Source organism: Rhea pennata, chromosome 7 (assembly GCF_028389875.1).
Source record: "Rhea pennata isolate bPtePen1 chromosome 7, bPtePen1.pri, whole genome shotgun sequence".
NCBI classification, from domain to species: domain Eukaryota; kingdom Metazoa; phylum Chordata; class Aves; order Rheiformes; family Rheidae; genus Rhea; species Rhea pennata.
In genome coordinates, this window is record NC_084669.1 from 16,771,720 (window position 1) to 16,795,483 (window position 23,764).

General features: G+C 34.8%; 1 protein-coding gene and 1 long non-coding RNA gene across 3 annotated transcripts in view; one reads left to right on the plus strand and one right to left on the minus strand.

The window, feature by feature from the left end:
- Nucleotides 1-23,764, plus strand: part of LOC134142530 (adhesion G protein-coupled receptor A3-like) — a 272,865-nt gene that overhangs the window by 237,074 nt on the left and 12,027 nt on the right. For both annotated transcript variants that reach the window (XM_062579679.1, XM_062579680.1), the window contains one exon: nt 632-777. In XM_062579679.1, the coding sequence (XP_062435663.1) occupies nt 632-777 (146 nt within the window). The remainder of the gene's footprint in view (nt 1-631; nt 778-23,764) is intronic.
- The window catches only part of LOC134142532 (uncharacterized), a 29,246-nt gene continuing 17,432 nt past the window's right edge, over nt 11,951-23,764 (minus strand). The window contains exon 3 of the long non-coding RNA XR_009958913.1: nt 11,951-12,200. This is a non-coding gene — a long non-coding RNA (uncharacterized LOC134142532). The remainder of the gene's footprint in view (nt 12,201-23,764) is intronic.

The following is a 23,764-nucleotide window of genomic DNA, read 5'->3' on the forward strand; positions in this document are numbered from 1 at the left end:
ATGGCCAAGTTTATAAATCCCTTAAATATAGCTGAAAATAATCTTTTTAAGGCAGCTAGCACTGATCACAAACAAATAATTGGTCATTAAAAGAAGTCATTTTTGACTATATGCAGCTGAGAAGGAACTGCAACAGGATATTTCAGTATATGTTGATGAAAAATGAAAGAGGATAATAGCATAGCAGCAAACAAAAATGCTGTCCTTTCATATTTTTTTTAATTGTATTATCTTCAACATGATAAGCAATGGAGTATCTGGTTTTCTACTTACAAAGTTTGCAACAAAAATCAAGATTCACATAATTTTAAATCCAAGTGTAAAAGTTGTCACTAATCAGGTTCTTAGAAATCAACGTTTTATAGTCTTGATTTTGTAACATACCATCTGGTATTGCAGATATTAACTATAACAGATTAAATAGCAAATTCCATCTGCTTTTTAAAAGTTTTTACATTCCCTTGCATTTATTAGAAATAACCAGAGAGATGTAAAAATGTTGATGCAGATACGAATTCAGTTACTTTCAGAAAAACTGTTTGCGTGTACATTTATGTGATAAAATTATTCTCAAAAGTCTTGTTTTACTGATCCATTTATTGACATGTTTAACTGTCATCTCTTGTTTTAGGTTGGTATAGTATTGCATTATTCTACACTCTCTACCATGCTATGGATTGGAGTAACTGCAAGGAATATTTATAAGCAAGTCACAAAAAAACCTCAGCCATGCCAAAACAGTGACCAGCCTTCTTATCCAAAGCAACCACTACTCAGGTATGGAAAATCTGGTGTGTGTATATGTATATATACATGTATATATATATATATGTATGTATATGTATATATATGAGTATTCCTAAAACATCTAAATTATAAACAAATTTTTATTTTTATTGCTGTATTCTCTGTTTTTACAAACTATAAATAGGATCCATGAAGAACTGAGTCCTTTAGGGTTATATAAAAATCTAAGTATTTATTGTATGCTAATAATTAGTTATACTCAAAAGATGAAAATGTGCAAAGTTAGTGTAGGCTGGGTTCAAATACCTTTATCTGAATAGGAACAACTTGAGTGTTCCCGCTGGCTTCCTATCGAGGAAGAAAAGTGGCTTGCTTCTGGGCTAAGGCATTATTTAATCATCAGAAACTACCCTATAATGATTTTCCCTTTACCTTTATCCTCTCTCCTATAAATCTTGCCCATACTTGTATTGATTGCCTACTAACCTGATAGTGACCTTCCTCATCCCACACCAGAAATCTAATGCTATTACGAGAGAGCCTGAAAGTCTGGGCTCCCTATCAGCTTTCTAGATGGAGCAGATGAACGAGCGTGCCCCTGACAGCGTGGCGGGTGGAGCATAGCAAGAGTTTCAGCCAGGTGCCTATGAGATTCTGTAACTTCAAGCTGAAATACGCAGCCCATGGGGGGAGGGAGGGCAGGGGGGGGAGAGAAAGAAAAAAAATTTACTGCAAACTAAGATTTCCTACCAAGGACATGACAAGTGGGAGTCATCTTTCATAAATTTAGCAATCTAAAATTAGGGATTGGCCAGAGATATCTAGTGTCCCTCTATAGATTTTGGAGAGAGACTGAGACAGAGAGCAACTTCCAGAGAGAAATTCATCTCATCTGTCCTGAGGGTTTGGGGAAGGCCAGGATGAATTGATTTCTGGAGGTGCCTGCTTCTTCTCACTGATCACAGAAAAACGTGGATGGACAAGCTGGCCTTAGCACCTCAGTCTTATGGAGTGAAAAATAAGAAGGGTGAATTCTGCTCTTTGTGGCTTTGCTGAAAAATCCTGATTGGAGTACTTTTATCAAGAGATTTTAGTTTGAACACAAAATGTGTATTAAGTGGCACTTACAGATGGCTGTGTGAGCCTGTTGCAACTTGTTAAAACTCCGCAGAAATATGAGTTGTGCTTTGCTGTCCAGGCCTTGTTGAGTGAAATCTTTATTAATGTAAGTTCTCTGCTTTTTAGAGCATTTTTTCCAGAGATTAATTGATTAAAGTTCACACGAAATTTGTATAGTGAAGAGAAAAAGGGTCATACCGAACGTTAGCCTTGCATTAGATGTAAGCAGGAGGAAATGTTTTCGCTGAGCGAGCCTGACTTTGCTAATCCATGATTTACTATACCATTCTTCACCAATGTGAATTTCACTCATTCAGTTACTAGCACCTGGCAAAATGAATAATTGCCAATTTTCAAATCCTGCAACGTGGTTATTAAGGTAGAAAATTGTTTCAGGTTGCATACACCTAGCATAGTATATGTTCTTCAAATTCAAACCTTGTTAGAGTTGGAAAACAACAGACAATTGGGTTACAGAAAAGATTGCTCTAATTAGCATTCTTGTTGTACCAGTCATTCTGAGGTTCTCAGCCAGTGAAAATAAATAGCGCATATTTTAAGCTCAGCAATAGAAATGATAAATTTCCCTTTAGCTGTAAAAGAACATGAATATAATTGTTTAATAGCTAACTAAAATGATTCTAGAGTTATTTTTCTCACCCAAGGCACCATGCGTCCTAGAGACAGGGCCACTGAAATGTCTAATATGATTCCATAACAGTTAGCAGTAGCTTCAAAGTAGTAAGGATTAATTTCATTTCATGTAGAAAATGGGCATAGTATGTGGAAAATTAAAAATCCCTTTAAGCACGAAAGTGCCAAACTCATGATTAGTAATTGTTATTCCTGTAGAATGATAGTGATCATTTTTCTGGTCATTTTAACTTTCCTAGTTTTCATGAAGTTAAAATCGGAATCATTTTGTATGACAGTATTTCTGTAAAATCAAATTGATGCTTGTATTTCAGTACAGCCATGTACAGTACAGTGTTGTATCTAAAAGGTGATGCTAGCCTTTATACCTACTGTGCCTCAGGTACATAGAGGATAACCTCATAGTTTTGCTGGGTCTGAGTTTGGTTGGAAGGCTGTTCAGTGGAGGGCTGTTTTATTTTATTTTTTTTCCATTTTGACACCGATAGATAATAAGTTTATTCAAATGTCATTAAGTTGTTTTACATGACAAGGCTGTCAGTGCTAAGTGTATAATGTGGTCTGCAAAGGATATAGTTTATCAGTAATCTGTGTTTATAGACCTAGTCTGACTTATAATGACATAAATACATGAATGCGTTTGACAAAAATTGCACACTTTGTTGTTCTCCTTTGGTCTTTTCTAGTAATGAATATATAGGATAGGACAGGCTTGTAGTTCATGTATGAGCGTTTTTCTGTTCCTCTTATGTACATTCGCTGTATGAGACATCAGGCTATCTTTTGTGAGTCACTAAGAGGAAACTACTGCCAAAAACCAATACATAAATCTGTGGCATGGAATTTACCAAAAAAATTTAAAAATCTCTTATAACCTTTTTTCAATGAGCTTAGTCAATTTTTCAAGTAGTAAAAATAAATACCAAAATATCTAAAAGAAGACCTGTGAATAGAAAAGGATGTTCACTTATATAGTTGTTTCAGTTTCTCTGCCTTGACAGTTGCATATGTATTTGCAGAAGTAAGATAAATGGTGAATACTTGATCTTTTCTTCCTAGTTTTCTTTGAGCTGTGGCAAAATATATTCAATTATGTAAAATTGTGGTTCTCTATTAGTTTACTGTTGTTTCTAGAGACAGTGATCAAACTTTGAAATCATTTTGCAGTGTAAAGGACATCATTATACATGTTATTCTGCTATAATTACTGAAACCTATTCTCCATGGCAATATAATTCTGAATATTGCCTCTTTTTGTACATTAATCAAGAATTATAGAGTTAAAGCTCTCAGGGCCTACCTCTTTGATGAATGAAACTATTACAATTCTGGCATTTCCACCAAATGTGCCTGGTTGCTAATGAGATAGATCAAATTAATGCATCATTGAATTTTGTATATTTAAATACTGAACCTTAGCACTGCAACAGATAATGAAATTACTTCTGTAAAATGCACTCTCTGGTATGTTTAATAGAAATAAATAGTTCTGTGTGTTCATCCTCTGTGGACGTTTCTGAAACTTGACAGTGTTTTGGCTTCTGACTCATCTGATGTCAAATTTTGCCAGCAAAGACACAAGGGGCACAGGAGATTCAGCTATTAGATGTGATAGACAAAACTTGTAGTTAGCCCAGGTTGAGGCATCAGCCCTGTATGTACCTTGTACATGCATACTTTTTTAGTGTGATGCCTTGTGCACATACATACAGCATAGACAGGAGTATGGCCAGGCAGAATTCTTTCTTAAAGATATTCTGTTAAAATCGTTCTTTTCCAGACAAAAAAGAACAAAATTAATTACTGTTATTTTTAATAGGATAACTACTGAGCAGAGTTGCACTATAAACATTTGAGATAACAAATAAGCTACCTACTGGGCCAGAGATTGGTGTTAAAGAGATAGATTATTAAGTTACCTTTAATTTCAGAGTATGTACAAATATATCTCCTATTTTCCTCCATCCTCTTTTATTCACTGAATATCTTGCAAGGCAGCTAAAATATAGTGAACTTCAGATTACAGAATCCAATTTCCTATCTCTGTCATGGAAAAACATCCAGTGCATAAATAAGGTTGCAGAATCAACTCCAAAATGGATAAGGAGTGATGTCACTGTTGCTATTGAACTTCATCTTGTTTATTGTGTAGTGCACAAAATGTCTTCAAGATAACCTTTTTAAAGATTCCTACTGAAAGCTGTGTGATTTTTCTAGGAAAAGTATCATTTTGAAATTTGAAAAAGTGTATATCTAGCTGTAGTAGCAATTTTTTAATGGGCTGCATGTCCCTCCTTCCTGATTGATAGCACTAACCTTAGCAAAACAGCTATTAAAAACAAGCATACAGAAGTTTTGGGAGAGGATAACTCAGGCAAATTAAATCAGTTTTCACCAGTACTCTCAGAGTACCTATGGTCAGTATCATTGACTTGGATTCAACTCTCTTATGGCTTTCATCTTTAAATAATTTCACAAGTTAAGAACAATTTTTATAGTGAGAAAACTTTGAATATTTCATGTATTTTGCAATGTCATTTCATATGTTTTGAATTTCATAGAAACTTGTCTTTAACTGGGGCACAGAGCAGACCTATAAATAGGAGCTGAGAGCTGAAGTGGTTCAATGATCATAACTGAAGAACTCACTTGAACTATAATATCTGCTAATGGATGTGCGTGTGTGTGTTCTATATGAGCTTAAGTATGGCGAGTTACGGGTCTGTACATCATCCATATGCTTTCGGAGTGCTGAGCAGTATCTTGGAAGCAGCAGCAGAATGGAAGGCTTCCTCATGGGCTGTTACTGGTGTAGCAAGGACTAACAATCTAAATGCTGATCAAATGCATGTGCAAGAGGAGATAACATTCGGTTTCCATCCTCCTCCTCTCCTGTGATTGTGGCAGCAGCTCTTCAGGGTCATTCCTTGACTCATTACTTCTCTCAGCTGTCCCAACATTAGTCAGTAGTATCCTGCTGAATAGTAGACAAGTGTCTGTGTCTGTGACATTCTGTTAAATTCACTATAAATGGAGAAATCTTGCTAAACTTTCACATCCAGGAAGACTATTTCCTCTCATTTGATTTGTGTCACCAAGTCCTGTGATATGCTTCTTGCCTTGCAGTGAGGAGGCTTCACAGACCTTTACACGATACAAGGGTTAGAGGATCTGCCTCGTCTCTTGTTCGTGCTGTTAACCCTGCTTATCTCAAGATGAACTATTTCAATGCTTGATATGAATTCTGACTAAATTCTGGAAACCAGCTCGTGGGCACAAATGGAGCACTGCAACACACTGCTGCATTTGACCAACTGTGGATACCAAGCGAGCCTATCTGGAAGTGTTATGACTTCCATCACAACCTGATGATGTGGCAACTTTTACTGAATAATCTGAGGCACAGTAGAGCAGGCTTTTTCCCAAATTTGAATTGGATACAACAATATTCATGACACTGTTGAAAACTGACATGTGGTGTTTTTGCACTGTAATGGAGGTACTAAAAGCATTCCAGTATTCAAGATTAAAGACTTTTTATATTTAGTTCTTTGAAGAATGATTATGTCCATTATCTTAAAAAAAAAAAAAAAAAAAAAAAAAAAAAAAGCTCTATAATATAAAGGACTGATGATTTCTATTATTCCTGAGGTTGCAGATGTCTTCAGCAAGTAATCTTTGTTACTCTCAGGGTCTAGAAATTCTCCCCCCGTGAGTTATAACAAATTGACTGTAATTTATTCCAGCATAACATTGTTCAGAGTAACAAGGGATCAAAATTTGCACATGATGACAAATCCTTTATTAAATGTCAAGTTCACCAAATATGTCATGTCATCATCTTGGCCATGTTCTTTTCTGGATCTGGAGTGCGAATCATATGAAGTGACTTAATTTACATCCTGACAGACATAGACTTTACTTGTCCCCTTGACACCAGTAGCTCTGATGTGCAGTTAAGTTCTAGTGCATTTTTCATTAGTGTTGGCTTTCACGAATTCATGTCTTCTATTATCAACTAATGATTAAGAGGGAAGGGAGAAGAGAGATCAGATGAAAAGCATCAGTTACAGTCAGTTGTTTTCTTCTTTGTGCTATGCCCTTAAATATTAATTCCTGTAGTCTTTGTCCTTGGAAGCCCATTCTTCATTTCCACAGTAAACATACTAATCCTCCTCCATAAAGTTTAAATTCAGGCCTGATTATCCTAAGGGTTGTCTGCCTTTTCTGTAGCAACTCTCTACAGTTTGCACATATTGAAATAAATGGGAAGTGCTACAGGTCAGAATTATCCGAAGCCATGAGGAGATCTGTATAGTTCACTTTTTACTATTAGAGTATTTCTAATACAGTTCTGTCATCAGCCATAAGTGGAAGTGAGAACTCCCTGTGAGTAAGATTTTCACCGTTTGGATGGATAGTCATAGGACAAACCAACAGCCTCGCTGAAAAATCTGCTACGCCCTGCTCAAGGGACATGGCTATGTTTAAAGTACCTGATTGCATCCTTTTACTTTGAGGAAAGAATCTGCCGGTGTGAGCAAAATCAGTCTTCTGGAAGTCTTAGCTAAGGTCTCCAATATTGTTACCAACATGTCTAATTTTAGCTATTGGAAGTAAAGACCAGAAAGTTGTCTTTTCTGATGTACGTTTTTAGATCACTTTCAAATTGCACTATAATCAATTTGATTCATTATGGAACAATGGAACTTTTTGCAGCCGTCATGTATTCACAAGGCCACACGTTGCCTCAGTACCAGAAATTCCTAAAAAAAAAATATAGTGTTGAGGTTGAGCTACTTTCATTCATATTCTCTGCAAACACTAGTCCTGTGTTTGTTGTCTGATGACAATGTCTGATGACATTTGTCATCTTTTCCGGTAAAGAGAAAGGTCATATTACTGAAATACCATTTTTTTTTAAAATGCACTTGTTAAAAATTGAACCTGAGAAGCCTGTTTTTCCTGCAAGCTATTGTTTTAGTTTTATTCACCATAATACTGCTTATTTTCAATACTATAATAATATAATAGGTTAGTATATTAAATATCAAAATAATCTAAGAATGACAGCAATTTGAAAGTTTTTATTTGATTTAATTATGAAGCTGATCTTCTGAACAATGCTGCTTTTTCTGAAGACAGTTTTAGGGACTCTGACATTCAAAGAGAACACAGTTAATGATACAGAAGTACCACTAGAAATTATGATCTTATCAATCAGGCTGCATGAGGCATTATCAGCCCCACTAGTTAGGCAGATTCTCGTAGAAACTCAAAAAATGATGAATTGTAATGCTGGAATCCTAGCCTGAATCAACAGAAAGATTCTGCTACCTGAGGTGTAAATGCCAGAGAAAGGAAAAATGGGGTGCGTAAGAGCACATAATAGGTTTTATAAATCTGTTGATTATGAGTAAGATGGAGAGAGAGGATTCCAGAACGAGAGATACTTTGAAGTTGTTGGGGTTTTTTTTTTTGTTTTTGTTTTTTTTTTTGTTTTGTTTTTTTTTCCCAGCAAGGACATGTTAATATTACAAACTAATTAATGTGATCACCCTTAAAAGGCTGATGTGTGGTCTGATGGAATCATGGGTTATAGCCAGGGCCATTTTATTGCTAGCTGGCAATGAAACTGAAAACCTGCAGTGGAAAGGGGTATAAAATGGTGACAAGGGAAATAATTTCATGAATTGTTCTTATTCAGTTTCAGCCTGAAGTGAAATTCATTTCCCTCATATGGGGAAAAAATTACCCTAGACTAAAGAAAATGTTTAATTCTGCTTTGAAGCAATTGTTTCATGCTAGCATATTTTCAGTGAAAACAAAGGGTTAAAATAAAAGTGAGCTTTACAATAGTCTAAATACACTGTCAGTGGTACCCTGAGAAAGCTGTTCCACTTTGTGTAGGATTTGTAAATCCTCATTGCGGACAGCACTAGAATGCCGGTAGCTGCTATCTGGGAGGAAGGTGTTTTCCTGCCTGCACTGAATCAAATGAGAGACGTAATTAGAACTTTGCTTCTCCACCTTCCAAGTGAGCAACCAAGTTACTGTGTTAGTAAGAGCAAAATAGTAACAGAGCTACCTCCTTTTCTTTTAGTTTCACTTAATCTGACTTGAGAATCACACCTGAAATTGCAAGTGTTTCAAAGTTTGTTCTCATTTTCTATTTGGCCAAAATTATTCTCCAAATCTGACCGGAATTCACAATCAAGTGCCCTAAGTGAGTGATGCCTGGAGCAGAGGTCCCTCTTTGATGACAGTTTTTTTTTTCAAGAGTTGTTGGATACAGTTGAAATAGAAAGGGATTTTTTTTACTGCTGTAACTTCATTAGCTATGCTACAGATGAGATATCCCTGATGTCAACACATTCCAGAATAGAAATCCGATAATACCAGGTCTTTATGGAATGTTGAGTTAGAAGGGAATGTTTTATCCTCTTTCTTAAAAGGACAGTGTCCGAGCTACTTACTGCAGATAAAAAGAAATGGTTTGTAGTTAATGCAAAAGTACAATATATGTCATATTATTACACGTGAAAAAAATATGAAAGAGCGCTTCAAACCATGTATCAGGATCCTTTGAACTGAAGCTCTGTCCAATTCATGATGCAACATCTGCTTGATACTTGGTCATTTACTGAGGGAATAGTTGGTCATCTCTAAATTGCTTGGAATCAGAAATTATTAGTGATCAATATGGGTTATGGCATTTGCAAGCTTGCAAAGAAATGAGTTTCAGAAAGACTTATAATTGTTTCTATGATATTTTCAGATTTGAAAGGCCGTAGCTGCAACATGCTGATCTGCAGAACTTAGGCTGAATTTTCAGCTGCCTTTATCATGAGTTCACATGTAGATATTTCCTGGAAATTCAGAATTCTTGTCACACTATTACTTGCCTCAACACTTTCTAGAATTTGAGCTAGTCATATACATAATTGTAAAGGATAAGTTAGAAGGTAGGGTAAGCTTGATAAAATGTCCGACTTTGATATGCTGCTCCAGGCAAAATGTAAAACGCTGATTGGAAATTTTGCAAGTTCTAAAAATCCTTGAAGATAATATATTCAAACTCCAATGGGGGCTTTATAGAAAACTTATCAGATTTGAAAGAGCTAAATATTTTCTCAGATGATTCTTTACTGTCATATAGATTTAAACTTGATTATGCAAAAAAAAAAAAAAAAAAAAAAAGCTGTAAATAGAAATGCATAAGATATTTAAGATATTTCAAATGTTTATTTATGGACAAAGGACTAGGCAAGCACTTATGCATGAAGTAATATTCATTATAGTTACAGGAAAGGCAATCTGACTTTTAATGTAAGTGATTGTACTGATTTAAATTATTAAGAAAATTTAAAAAGAATCATTTATTTTATTTATTTAAAGCCAGAGACATATTAGATACCAGTTCTTGTTTTCAAATATTATTGCCTGTGTGAGAGAGACACAACTAAAAGCTTATTACAGGACTTCTGTCTTTTAAGTGGGTATGAATGTACATGGAGCTTCACTGGAATGGAAACAGTGATGCTGCAAGAGAACATAAGACCTGAAGAATTATGAAGTAGGTTATGCATACTGATGAATTGCAAAGTTGCAGAAACCTAGAATACTGGTAATATAAAATGATTCAATAATCAATAACAACTGCAGTACAGTACAAGCACTGTGCATTTAAATAACAGCATGGTATAAGTCTTAGGAGATTACTGCATTTGCCCATCCATTGACACTATTTCATAAAGTAATTTGGCTTAAAGATGTCATAATACACCAAGAGCAAATTCTAAGTAATAAAGAGTCTTACAATAAATTAGCAATAAAAAACAAATATATATTTTTATACATGTGTACACGATTTTTTTAGCAGTGATCATTTTAAATGCCTGATTCTAACATTTAAAAATACTTTGCTTAGCTTTGTTAAGGGATGTGAAAGTTCAAGGAAAGGAAAATGTATTCCTTAGAGGAATATTACTGTTCCTCTAATCTACAGGTACACGTGTGTGATTGGAGCACATTTAAATATACCTGTTGTAAACTGAGCTTCAGACCTGATTTGTTCTATACATGCTCCTAACAAATGTGTGTGGTAATTTGGTGTATGCCTGTTTGACTGGAATGCTTAGAAGTCTTGGGAGAAATACTTGTATTAGATTAGGTTTTGAGTTGGGAGACTCTGGAAAAATACATATATGCTTCAGTTGATATTTTTGAGCTTGTACATCATAAGTAATTGAAGCTTATTACTGGAAATGTGGTTGATTCTATTCTTTTCGATTTAGTCTTCATCAAAGACTCTAAATGAGAAGACACTTAAGCAAAAATTACACTTTACAGTTTTAAAGTAGAAATGTTTAAAGTTAACATCGTCCCGGGGTATGTCAGTATTTTTAATTTGATTTTCAAGATAGACTGGTTTAGAACGTTGTGTGGGCTTTGGACTAATTTCAGTTGTCCTTCCCTGCTATTGCTATCAAGTAGTGAAACTGTCTGCAGGAGTAAGGTGCCTGAATCACAGGGTGAAAGGCAACTTGTCGTTCAGTGCTGTACCTGATGCCTCAAACTTTTGTCTTTTGCTTTTATCATCACTTTTCTTCTTGTTTAAAGATGGAAAATAGAGGTTGAAGTTAATGTAGACTGGGAAATGAAAGTTCTCCTATGTAACATATGTATTTAATATTCTTAGAAAAGAACATACTGAGAATCACCTCTAGAATAGATAGAGCCCTCATACATTAGCATAAAAGCCAATCATTGACTATTGAGGTTAAACAGGAATATTTTCTGGATCAGATTACTTCAAAATTACCTATAGTAGAGTTCTTTACATCAGCTGATAAATGTTACTAGAGGGAAGGTAGTTTTTTATCTGTAGGACAGATTTTGTTACATATGTATTACTTTCTCTGTCATTTTAATCAAATATTTTGAACTTTGTATTCTTACATGGAAAAATTACATCTGAAGTACAGCTGAGGTATTAGGAATTGGCGTTTGGAGTCTCCTGACTACTGATACGCTTTTTCAACCTTTGTTGTGCATTAGCTCACTGAAGTATTATGAAGTGCTGTCAGCATACATCACGGAGACAGCTGGACAGCTGCTTGTCCAGAACTGTGTAAACTGTAGATGAGACAAACTCATTTAGGATCGGAAGTGTAGAGAGACAAACTCATTTATGATCGGAAGTGTAGAAACTGAGAGAATAAAGAAAGAAGAGACATACTGTGAGAGGAAATTTTTGACTCAGAAGAAAATAGGGAAGCAGTATGAGAAATGACACAAAATGATGTGCTTTAAAGAAAACTTTAAAGTGAACTTTAGCAAAGATAGGTCTTGAAACAAAAGTGCAGACCAACATAAAGACCTTGGGACAGTTGAGGAGCTGTGAGGAGTCTCAAAGATTTCAATCGGAACCTAACACAGAAAAGGGGAAGCCATGAGGACAGCTGAGATGGTGATTATATTAATGGAAAGGGGAAAATGATGGCCTGCAACAAAATAATGGACAAGCAAGTTCAAATTATTTAAAAAGATTAGTGTATATTTAAAAGATTCTTATCTATTTTCTAGAGTTTCTGTTCAAACCTTATTCCTGTTGTTTGTTAATGCAATAGCTGATCGCCTCTCTTTTGGTTAGACATGCTTCTTGAAAGGCTCCAGAGCTGAAAGGGCAGAAAAGGAACAAGAGAACATCAATGCAGTATTACCAAAAAGCTTATGCTATTTCATGTTCTACTTAGAGCTTGACTTTCTGGAGGTGTGTGATTTTATTTGAAACCTTCAGCCCGGATTTTTTAAAAAAAACTTCTAATTCCTTGGTTGCAATGACAAGGGTAAAAATGTGAAAATGGAAGGAATATATGAAGTCAAATTGCTTGAAAGCTGTGGATACTCACTGCTAGTTATGGCCATTAATATTAACATTGAGAAGAAGTTTAAAATGTATTAAAACACAAATTTTTCCATAATTACTGAAGACAGGACAATAAATAATAAGCTTAATTTGCAGCAAGAGGTAAACAGATTGATATTAGAAAAAGGCATCTAACTATGAGAATAGTGAGCAATTGAAAGAATAACTGGGAGGCTGTCAAAATGTTTTCATTAGCAATTTGGTAACAGAGATTAGATAAAAGTCTGTCTTGTCCAGTGTGGATTTAATGTGACCCTGCCTCAGAGCATTTGAGTGGACTGGTTGACCTCCAGAGCTTCATTCCTGACCTACAATTCTACTGTTCTAAAAACACGCATTTTCCCTAACAGTGTTCTCATTTTTCAAACCTTTGTTTAATGCTGAATTTCTACACCCTTGTAGATCTCGTAAGAACCTCTAGTTTTTTTATTATGCAAGCAAATTCTGACAGAAGAGACTTTGAAACTAATGTGTTCCAAATATGCCTTCAGTGTTTGGAAATGTTATGAATCTAGTAGAAACTGGCTGCTGATCCTCCAGGTATTCTTGTTCAGGTACCACATTATATAAAACTATATAAAACATAACAAGAAATTAGGCCAACTTCTGCTCTGAGACATACACACCCAAAGAGGATTTTCAGGGAATCACTGGGAGTTGCACATACATAACCATAGGAAGATCTTGGTCTCTGGATGAAAATTATTGCAAATTAAGCTCTATAAATTCACTGCAATTTCAATCATAGAGATTAAAACAGTTTAACTATTTAATATACTTTAGCAATGCTGGTTAATATCCAGATTAAAGTTTATGCCTATATTGTTTGAGTACTCCTACAGATAAATGGGTAAAATCAGAATCATTGGACCACACTCCGGGCTTGAGAAATCATTCAAGATTTTACTAGTTTATTTGAAAGTAAAAACTGGCCTAGGTTTTCTGTGAAAGCAAACCTGAGCGATGCCTGATTATTATTTATCTGTTGATTATGAGATGGTAGAACTACGATCACTGAAGTTCATATGTGTTTGCCCCTCAATATTGTAGTGCTGCCAAGAAATTGGATATGTTAGTAAAGCTGCAGAGAATGTCCTTGAAATATTCTATATGATTACTGTTAAATACATGAAGTGTGAGAGGTACAGTTCCTGTTTTAACATTCCTTGACTTGTAGCTAGACTTATTACAAGTAATTACTTCAGTAGAAGTAGTAAGTAGGAGTAGGTAATTAACAAAGAACATAATCTACAAATTTATGCCTCTAAATCTGAGCAGATTACAATTTCTTCAGATATATATATATTCCTCTAATTTATCTCTGAATTCTTTACTTTCTCAGTAACTGGTTTTATAGCTTACTTATGGAGGGTCTCTGAATTTGTGGTATTTGCTAACTGTGGTCATAGTTAATCATAGACATAGGATCTTGCTTATTCTTCATTACTAGATGAATTTATGGACATCTCCAGAAATATCTGTACAGGCAAAATCATTTCCTAAAGTATTTATGCATACCACTCTGGAATTTGACTCCTGGGATTATTAATGCTGGTAAAACTCATTTTCATGAATAGGAGAGAGAGGAAATAGGAATCGTGAGCAAAGAATTACCACCAGGGTCATTTTCAGAAAAGCTGCCCCATACTGGCTCTAATTCATATATAAGGCATTTTGGACTTTCAAGTTTGCCACATTATATTCATGTTATTGTCTCATACAATAATGGTATTAAATATGTCTGCCCATATAAACACTTATTCTTCCATTAGTAATATTAAAGCAAACAGTTAACTATATTCCCTCCTCATGCATTTAAGACAGTATTTTCCAACTGAATTCTGACATTACCAAATTCTGTAACAATTATCATAACTAGTTAACTTAGACAGCCTTTTGACCTGGAAAGTTGAGCAGAGAGATGCTTTTAGAGGTTTGGTGAACTGACAGTGACTGCTATTCATTCCTTTTCAGATCTCCATTTTCTGCACTACTAACCCAGTAACGTAACATTCTGTAAATCATATGTCATTTCTAGCTTTTAATTAATATTTCTCAATTATTTATTTATAAGATAATTGTGTGCTTTCTCTGCTTCTACTTTTCTTTCGAAACTTCATGATCACAGCTGGCTGAGTGCTCCAAAAAACCCTGTGTTTTTTTGAAACATACCCTTTGACATTTTTATGTATGATGGAAAAGTTTTGTTTTTGCTTCTGGTTAAAATCTGGGATAGAGATCACCAAAAATAGATTTCTGTGTATGTCAGTTTTTTAAAACCAAGAAAAAGCAAAGCATTCGTACAATCATCGTATATATAATGTTTCCCATAGCTCAACTTAGTATGACTAAAACCGACAACAGCAAAAAAATTCAACATTAAAGCTAAAGAATTGGGGCTGACACACTTGAACTCATGCCATTGTACCTTTGTTTCTTACTTCTCGCTAGGGTGAATTGAGGACAAAATGTCAACCTGAATTTCTACCATTAAGTCTAAATCTCCTTGGTTCTTTGGGTTCAAATCATTACTTGAATACAGTTTGTCTATGATTAAATAGCAGGGATATGTATAATCTTAGAAGAGAATGCTTTTTGCTACTTCTAGATGAGAAAGTGTTCTAGAAAGAAGCCAAAAGTCCAAAACCATCAGGGAAAGTGATTTCCATCATGCTTTAATGCTTCACTGCTGCTTGTAATATTTAATAGCACCTACTTGGTAAGATTTTGAGTTGTTCGCTACCTGAATATCTGTCAAGATGATAAATTGGAAGCTGTATAAGTGGACCACATTGCATAAATGTTAGTATGAGATTTTCTCCATGAGAACAAACATTAAAAAGTAAGCTTTTTCTTTGTGTGGAATGGGAAGATAAAACTTCACCAAGGTAGTTTAGATGGTAAAATAGGTTCTGGAAAAAGAATCGTGCATTTGTGTAGTACAAAATCCTGAATGTCTGCATCTCACTCTCGTGTAACTTGACCAAAATCAGTGGGGCAACTTGCATGAGTAATGGCTGCACAACTATTCTTGTACTGTAGTAGAGAGATTTTGTAGTTAGCATAGATTTTTTTTTTTTTTTAACAGTTGAGTTCTTCTTGGCTCAATCTCAGCTGTAGTCATTGTTGATGTAATGTGAAGTGGGGTCTCCTACTGACTGCTGAGCCCTGTCCTATCTCAGTTACGCTTTATTTAGTAAAGCACTATGCACTTTTGAAGTACCCTGGCTGGCTCTAGGCATGTAGGCTTCTAACTAAAGAACTAAGCTCAGCTCATGACTTCATGGCCTTTCCCAAGAGGCCCATAACCCTCCGCATGAATTACAGATTCCCTCAACTGAGCAAAATTCAGTGGTTTATCTTTGCACTTTCAGGGAAAAAAAAGGTGTCATATAAGAGCTAGAACATGACAAAAAAAAGTTTGAAACTGTTTTGGACCAACTAATGAAAAATGAGACCTCTTGAAAGTTCTATAATCTACAGGATCTATAATCACCTACATGATGCTCACCTGCATTTTTATCTGAAATTTGTATAGCAAATATGTCAGTCTGCTCTGAGTATATGTTTCAATTTACCATGTGATATACCGTAAGAGAGCAGTAGGTCTGAAGAGCCCTTCTCTCAGCATTGACTACTGATATGGCTGAACCCTCATAAGGCTTAAAAGATACCAATCAACAGCAAGTGGATCACAGAATCATAAAAATATTAAGGTTAGAAAAAACATCAGTATGTAATCTAATCAACTCTCCACGCAAAACAGAGACAACCACACTCAAAACACACCCAACTTAAAAGTTAGCTTGGTGACAACCCATCATGATTTGAAAATCTCCAAAGATTTTGTTTCTTTTTCCCATCCTACTTCTGTTTTATTTTAGTTTTCATCTTGGATAGACCACAAACAAGAAATGGAAGAGCTTCATCATTCTTAATCCTGTAAATGAATCTGATTTTTACAGAACATCACTAAAATTCATAGCTATATAATATAAAAAATATAAATGTAAAAAATTCATATCAAATTGCACATAGTAGATCTAGCTATTAGTGAAAGGATATAAGGTAGCAAAAGAGACTCATCATCTGGTGGCTACATCATCCTGAAACAGTCCGTAAGGACTGTTGATTTTGTATAGTCCGTCCTCTTTCTGCCTTTCCAGAGGTTTAACAAATCTCTAAGAAACTGCAGAAATATAAATGAAATAATTAGAGTTATGCAGGAGATGACTTTCTATCTTTGCCAATTGTATTTCTACCTCATAAAGAAAAAAGCATTATTTGTGGTTTCAGGACTTTTTTTGCAAGAATACAAAGGGAGAAGAACAGGAAAATGCTGGATAGCCAGTGCTCAGAGCACTCGTATGTGGTGTCATTGACCTTACTTGGAAAGTGGCAGGCTCTTCCCTACCATAGAAGAGAGCTTGTCTGAATATTGAATATTCACAGGTGTTTTTTCTCTATCACTGAATGAAGAAGATCCACCCTGTATAAGTGGTGGATATTATTATCAAATAGAGAAAACATTTATAGCCACCTCCTATTATTCTTTCTCAGGCTGTAAAATCTTCCTGACAAAAGCTTAATCAAAGCCACTATTTTCCCTAAGTTGTTTGGTTTCAGTAAGTACATTCTCCAGCAACTAAGAAAACATCCCTGACAATATATTCGTACCTTAGGTAGAAGTTAGCATTGTCAAAAATGTTTGTTTTTTTATCATTCAAGTTAACTGACAAATGCCAGTAAACTTGAAATTATTTCTTGTTTCGGTGCATGCATGCTTTTATGAATAATAGCTTTCAGACTTCTTTGACATCACTTGCTGCAGAGCCTGAGCTGACAGATTCATTAAGAAACTGGAGAGAATTAGTCTCTTTTGCTCTCTGAATTTGCTGCCTTTGGTCAGTGTATATGCAATGTGTACAGCATGAAGAAAGAAGGGAACTTTGTTATATTGTAAGGCAAATGCAATGTATTCAATTATATGAAGACTGAAAGAGATGTGGGTTCAGGTCATGGGCCTCACTTGTTATTATTGCAGAAAAATATCATCAGAATACATTAATCATTATTACATTAATTTAAAATGATTTAGTCCAGCTAATACTTAAGTCATGGAAAGAAGGAAATCTAGTTTTCTTTCAATTAGTGAAACTAAGTCAAATACTACACTATTGAAATAAAAGAAAATAATGCTGTCATTAGTAAGGATTTTTTACTGACAAATGATTGGGATTAATAAAATATTCTTGAAACAATTTTGGAATACTGTCTAATTAGCAGGTCAAGGAGAGCAGTTATTCACAATTAATCAGATAATAGATTTTGGATTTCTAACTGTTTATATATGAGTGCTTTGAGGTGTAAGTAGTGGCTGCAGAGTTTATATAAACATCTCCCAGATGTGACCAGCTGTAAACTGAATTATCATTCACGGGAAACATTTTTTGATATTTATTTTTATTCTGAATAGGAAATTAAAATAAATATGTAGAAATTCTTCTGAATTTTTATTACATAATAATTTCTGGTTGGAAATACTTCATCTTGATACTTCATCTGGCTTCACATTATAAATTTCTGGAGCCTAAATTTTCACTGCTTCTAGTCCTTATGCCGTGCATGTTAATTCCTGAGGCAGGCACTCTGTTCTATTCTGCTGCTTTCTCTAAGTATTGAGATTTATTTTCTCAACAAGCATTTGAGAAAATATAGAAAACAAAGAAAGTACAAGAGTAGAAATACAGAAAAAAGAGAAAGTACCATGTTTAGCTCACCCAGTTACTTCACCAATAATACTTGTTGTTGTTGTGCAGTCTTGGGAAATCAAGCAAAAATGTGGTACCTTGAAAATTAAGTACCTATGTCAGGTCATCTAGAGAATATCTTGGATGTTAACATCTGTGCCTTGCACTGACTTTGCCTGGAAGTGTAGGTGTTCTGTGTGTTTGAAAATCATGTCTTTGATGTTTGAGGCACTCATTTTTCTTAACTCTCAGAGACGCCCCCTGCTTAACTTGTGACCTGTTTCAAACCCTAAAAATATTAGAACTATTCAAAAAATTAATAGAAACAGTTTAAAATGGGATATATTGGGGAAATAAAATAAAACACGGTGTCTTTCTTTGCTGTGCACTGAATGTGGACTTCAGAGGATGCTTTTCACATCAGAAACAATTCCTTTCAGGAAAGTGTTTTATCTTTTCTGTTAAAAATGTGGGTTTGATTTGTCCATGACAAAAGCTTGGTTGCTGGAAAGATTTAACGGAAAAGGTTTTGCAGTTTCCATGGATCTTCTGTGTAAAGGCTTTTTGATTTCAAATGGCCCTCTGGGTTTGTGACTGAATACTTTTCTTAGACCAAGAAGATTTAATAATCAAAACGATATTATTTTTATTTAGTGTGTGGTTTTCTCATGTCTTAAACAAGACTGTTTGTTCTCTCACTTTGCCTGAGGATACATCTTGCTCTAGCTGTGTGATTAGATTTTAGATACATGCAGTTGAAAATAAACCGAATTACCTAAATAGATGGAAGGTAGGAGTAAATTGTGATTAGCCCATAATTGTAAAACCAGAGATTCAGAAGTGTGAAACACTACCTCTGTTTAATTTTGATGATGTAGCACCTGGTCCTTAACAATATTTTAAAGATGCCTTTTATTTGCTTATCAGTAAAACCTTCAGAAGCAGTAAGAATACTTTAATACTCAGAATTTTTAACATTTAAGGTCAGTACAGCTACCTCCAAGTACACACACACACACACACACACACAAATGTATATACACAGATAATATAAATATCTATTTTGAATATTACAGGTGAATATCATTTAAAAATATGCATCAGATATGCTGAGTAAATCTAGATGAAGGTTACCATTTTTATGTAAACTTCATAATAAAGTGCTTTATAAGGAAATATGAATATATGGTATTAAATATCTAAAATGTATATGTTACAGTATGGCTAGAACGTGTACAGTTTTAAAGTATTTCTAATGGAGTGTTCTGTATAACATTAACCATCCAATGAAAATTATGCTTTAGAAACCAGCTGATGCGTTCACTGCTTTTACATACACTATGTATGAAGCTATAACTTTCATTTTCATTTAAAAAAGCCCCTTTTTTAATGGCAGAAATGGCAGATTTCATGGGGCAATGTTAAATTTCCTAAATGCATTATTTTAATGGCCTATATGAATCAAATAGGCTTTGTAAGTTGCTTGAACTGTTTTAGGGCCAGCAGAAAAAATAAAAATGCTTTTTAGCTTGTTGGAGCTGTGCTTTCTTGCTACAGTTTTCTTTCTGTAAATAGTAACGGCAAGATTCATCATTCAAGACTTCAGGAGTCCACAGTAGAAATCATGATATTAGTGTAAAAAACAAGGCATTTGCTGAAAACAGTGAATTTAAGGTTCCTTCTGTTTGCTAGTTTTTGAGCTGTTAAAGTTCACATTTTTCACTTTTTGTCTGTATTTGTTTGTAGTGGAAATTCATTTTTATTTTTAGCATGGTGTTCCTATAGAAATAAGGTTTATATGATCTTGCAATTTGTGTAATGATGTGACAGTCTTTCAGACTCTCCCTCTCTAATGACTGGCTAGTTAATCTGAGAGAGAGAGAAATCATTAAGTTCCTGTAAATTTAATGTGAATAGATGGGCACACACAGGACAAAGATAAATATCTCAAAATAAGAGAAGGCTGAAAAGAGAGAAAGAGACTATAAATGTCATGGGAAACCATGGGAAAAATCTCAAGAAGAGCTTGCACCTTCTTCAAAGACAATCATAAGAAAAAATCTGTAGGAAGTCAGACTTCAGTTATTTCTGTACGCACGTAACAGCTCAGTAAAGAAAGCTGAGATTCTTGTAAAACCTGCCCCCAGAAACACGTCCTTAATGCTGCATCATAAGGTAGAACACTTGCAAAAAAAAATGTATGAATTAGCAATGTAATTATTGTGGAAATTCAATTTTCTCTGAAGTATTTCTTGTCTTTTTCTCTAAGCAATTTGGCTCCCTCTGGTAGTGTGAGACAAAGATCTTGCCCACTATAAAACCGTTGATTTATGTAAGAGAAAAAGAAAAGAAGACATAATTTTAGGAGAAAGGAATTAACACATCCTCTATGAAGATATTTCCCATCCCATGAAACCCAGTATTTGCTTTTCATTGTCTGTTTGCACATACCGGTCTTGAATGCTCAGCCAGGCAAATCTAAGAACAACACACCTGGGTCAACGAATAAAGTCCTTGTTTCAGGGCATTGATTGCTTGGTCATGAATGTCTTCTGAATCATTCTGTGCTTTTATAGCAAAAGAACTTAACAGAATATAAAACTGTGGCTATTTTTCTGTAGAAAATGGACAGTTTTACATATTATCTGTAAAACACATGCAATAGAAATGATTCAGCTCTAGCTTGGCAATATGGATCATAATAAAAATATGGTCACAGAATATCTCTTTTTAATATAACAAATAGATTGTTGGTGCCATTTTTTCCTATTAAAAAAACAAAACAAAACAAATAGTGAATACAGCATCCCTGAAGGAGGTCATCAACAGTTTTCTTCCTGTGAAAGAGCAAAATAATATACTTTCAGATGATGTTTAAATTACCAAATAAGGACTTGGCTGGTCCATTTGAAATTTTAAAAAATTACGATAGGAGAAAAGGCATTCTTTCTGAGAAACAGAATGTTGCCTGCAGAGCAAGTAAGTGTCCAACTCTCAAGACATGAAATACAGGAGGATCAGGAAATTGTACTGATGGTGCCATAATAAGACTCAAGATTAATGTAAATCCTTTTAAAAGATATGATTTCAAATTTCAGTCCAAAGACAACATAGACCAGAAGCCACTGTCAGCACCTTTCATATTTGATTCAAATTAAAATGTATTTCCTCCTGCTAGTAATCTGATTTGGTTCTTTTGGCAGACTTAATGAAATGTTACATCAAGTAAAATTTTTAAAAGTCCATATTTTCTATTTAAAATGCAAAATGATTCTATTGACAGTTATAAAACCTTGATGCTAATGTAACATGAATCATGTGTTAAATACCTGATAATATAAGCTGTAGAACCTACTATCTCTATATGCTTTACTTTTCATTTGCTTTCATATGATATAAAATGACATTGTCATATAGGCTGTTATCAGAATTTCTTACCTTGATGAGGGTTGATAGGTTAATAGTTCTTTTCTCCATTTGAAAGGCAGAAGGACATCTTGATGGTAATTAACTTTCTGAAGGTGTACTGCAATGCTCAGTGAAGCAGTTTTGTTTGATTCAGTAGGCTGGAACTGCAAAATAATTTCAACTAACAGCTCTACACTAGAGTAGTCAAATGTCTGGAAAAATGAGGTGGCAATGAATTGCACAGAACAAGAGTATCAACCATGTTACTACTAGAAATTAACTATGTAAACAGAATTGAAAAGCCTGTTGTGTTTCCTGGGGATAAAGTGATTGTGCAAATAGGGACTATTCAAGGCATGACTATCTTGGAAGGGTGAAGCTTTCATTTACTTGCTAATATTTCTCTCCAAACATTAGCATAATCAGTTCTCTATGAGATCCATCCTCTTTTTAAACTTTAGATAGATGGATGGATGGATGGATAGATATACTTTTTAAGAAATACTGATAAGTAAATTTTATTTCTCATCAACATGCTGTATAATATTTTATTTACTTTTCCTTCAGAAATACATTCAGCATGAATACCTTCTTACCCCAACTTTAGTTATTTATTCATTAAGCCTAAGCAGGAGTAGAAGTCAACAGAGCCGAACTGCAGCATGGACTGAACCATAAAGAGTTCTCTCTCGTGCTCTCTCGCGCTCTCTCTCGCTCTCGTTTCCAGCAGTGTTCCAGCATTCTCCAAAGAAAAACAATAATAATAAAAAAAAAAAGTCTCTCTCCCTTTTGATGTAGCATGGCTTTACGAATTGGTCTGACTGCCCAAGAGACAAACCACTTATCTCTGTGTAAATGAAACATACCTCATTTACTTTTCTTCTGAATTTTCTCTAGACTCAATTAATAAGGCAAGACTATCTGGGAATAGGATTCAAAATGACAAAAAAAATTAAAGGTACATTTTCAAAATACTACCATTTCTACAAAGTCTTCTTTCCATTTTATCAAAATTCGCAGGGAAAAGAACCATGGAATGATCTGATGCATGAAAAGATCAGAAAGAATATCTTGAAAATCAGACTCATAAAAGCTTAAGCTTTATACAGAGCAACTACTTATCTGCCTGCCTGCCTGCCTGCTGGGTATTTGAACTGTGGCATCTGGGTAGCTCAGAAGTTAATGACCATTTTCTATATGGATTATTTTCACAAGGATGTTAAAACCAAATCCTAACTCAAGGAAGGATAAAGGGGAAAGCCTTCTTAATGTGACTTCTTCACTTCTCTTCTATTTTTATGTTTATTTCGCAGGCAGCTAGTATATTGGCATCTCTCCTTGAATGAACTGTGCCATAGGAGTCAATGGGACTAAACAGGTCTTTCTTCATATTAGAGAGGAGGAGGAGATTTGATGTTTCACTTTTATCTTTATTTATCTAAAGTGTGCCTATCTAGAGTTGTGCATGCAGAAAGGAATACTTTTTAAATATATATACATTTTAATCATGCAATGGGTCTGTAGTAAGGACTATTTAAAGCTATTAAATCACTCCCTTACATGTGTGTCCATCATTCCACCAACTTCTGCAGAAAATAAACTTAAGAAATAAGTAAGTCCTGCATTATACCCACAGAGCCAAGGTTTGGTCTTTTTGGGAGTACAGGAAGAATTCATTCTAGAGTCAAGGGTCTTAATCTGAAAACAATTTAGGGCTAAATAAAACCCAGACACTCAAGGAAGAAACTCATGACTGAGTAGAGCTCTCCAATTACTTGATGAATTACTGAATAATACTTATGGAAATAAACTTAGAAGAATATACTGTATGTTAAGTTAGCAGAATTGATGCTGCCTGGAGGCTATTGCAGTCATTCTTGCTGACATTATTCTCTTTCTGTCAGATTGGCTGCGTAGCTCCCAGTATTTTGCAGTAGGGTTTGCCTTACAAAAGGAGTTGTTGCTGAAAGGAAGCTGCAAAATAGTATGCTGTGATGTCGACAGAGGGACATCACCTCCAGCGCTGTCTGCTGCTGTGTACTTTTTTTTTTTTCAGTTTATGTCACTGCATGTAATAAGAAATGTGGTATATACTGGTCCCAAGCAGCCATGGCATGAACTTAGGGGTCTCTGAGTTCAGTGAGTATGATTTCTC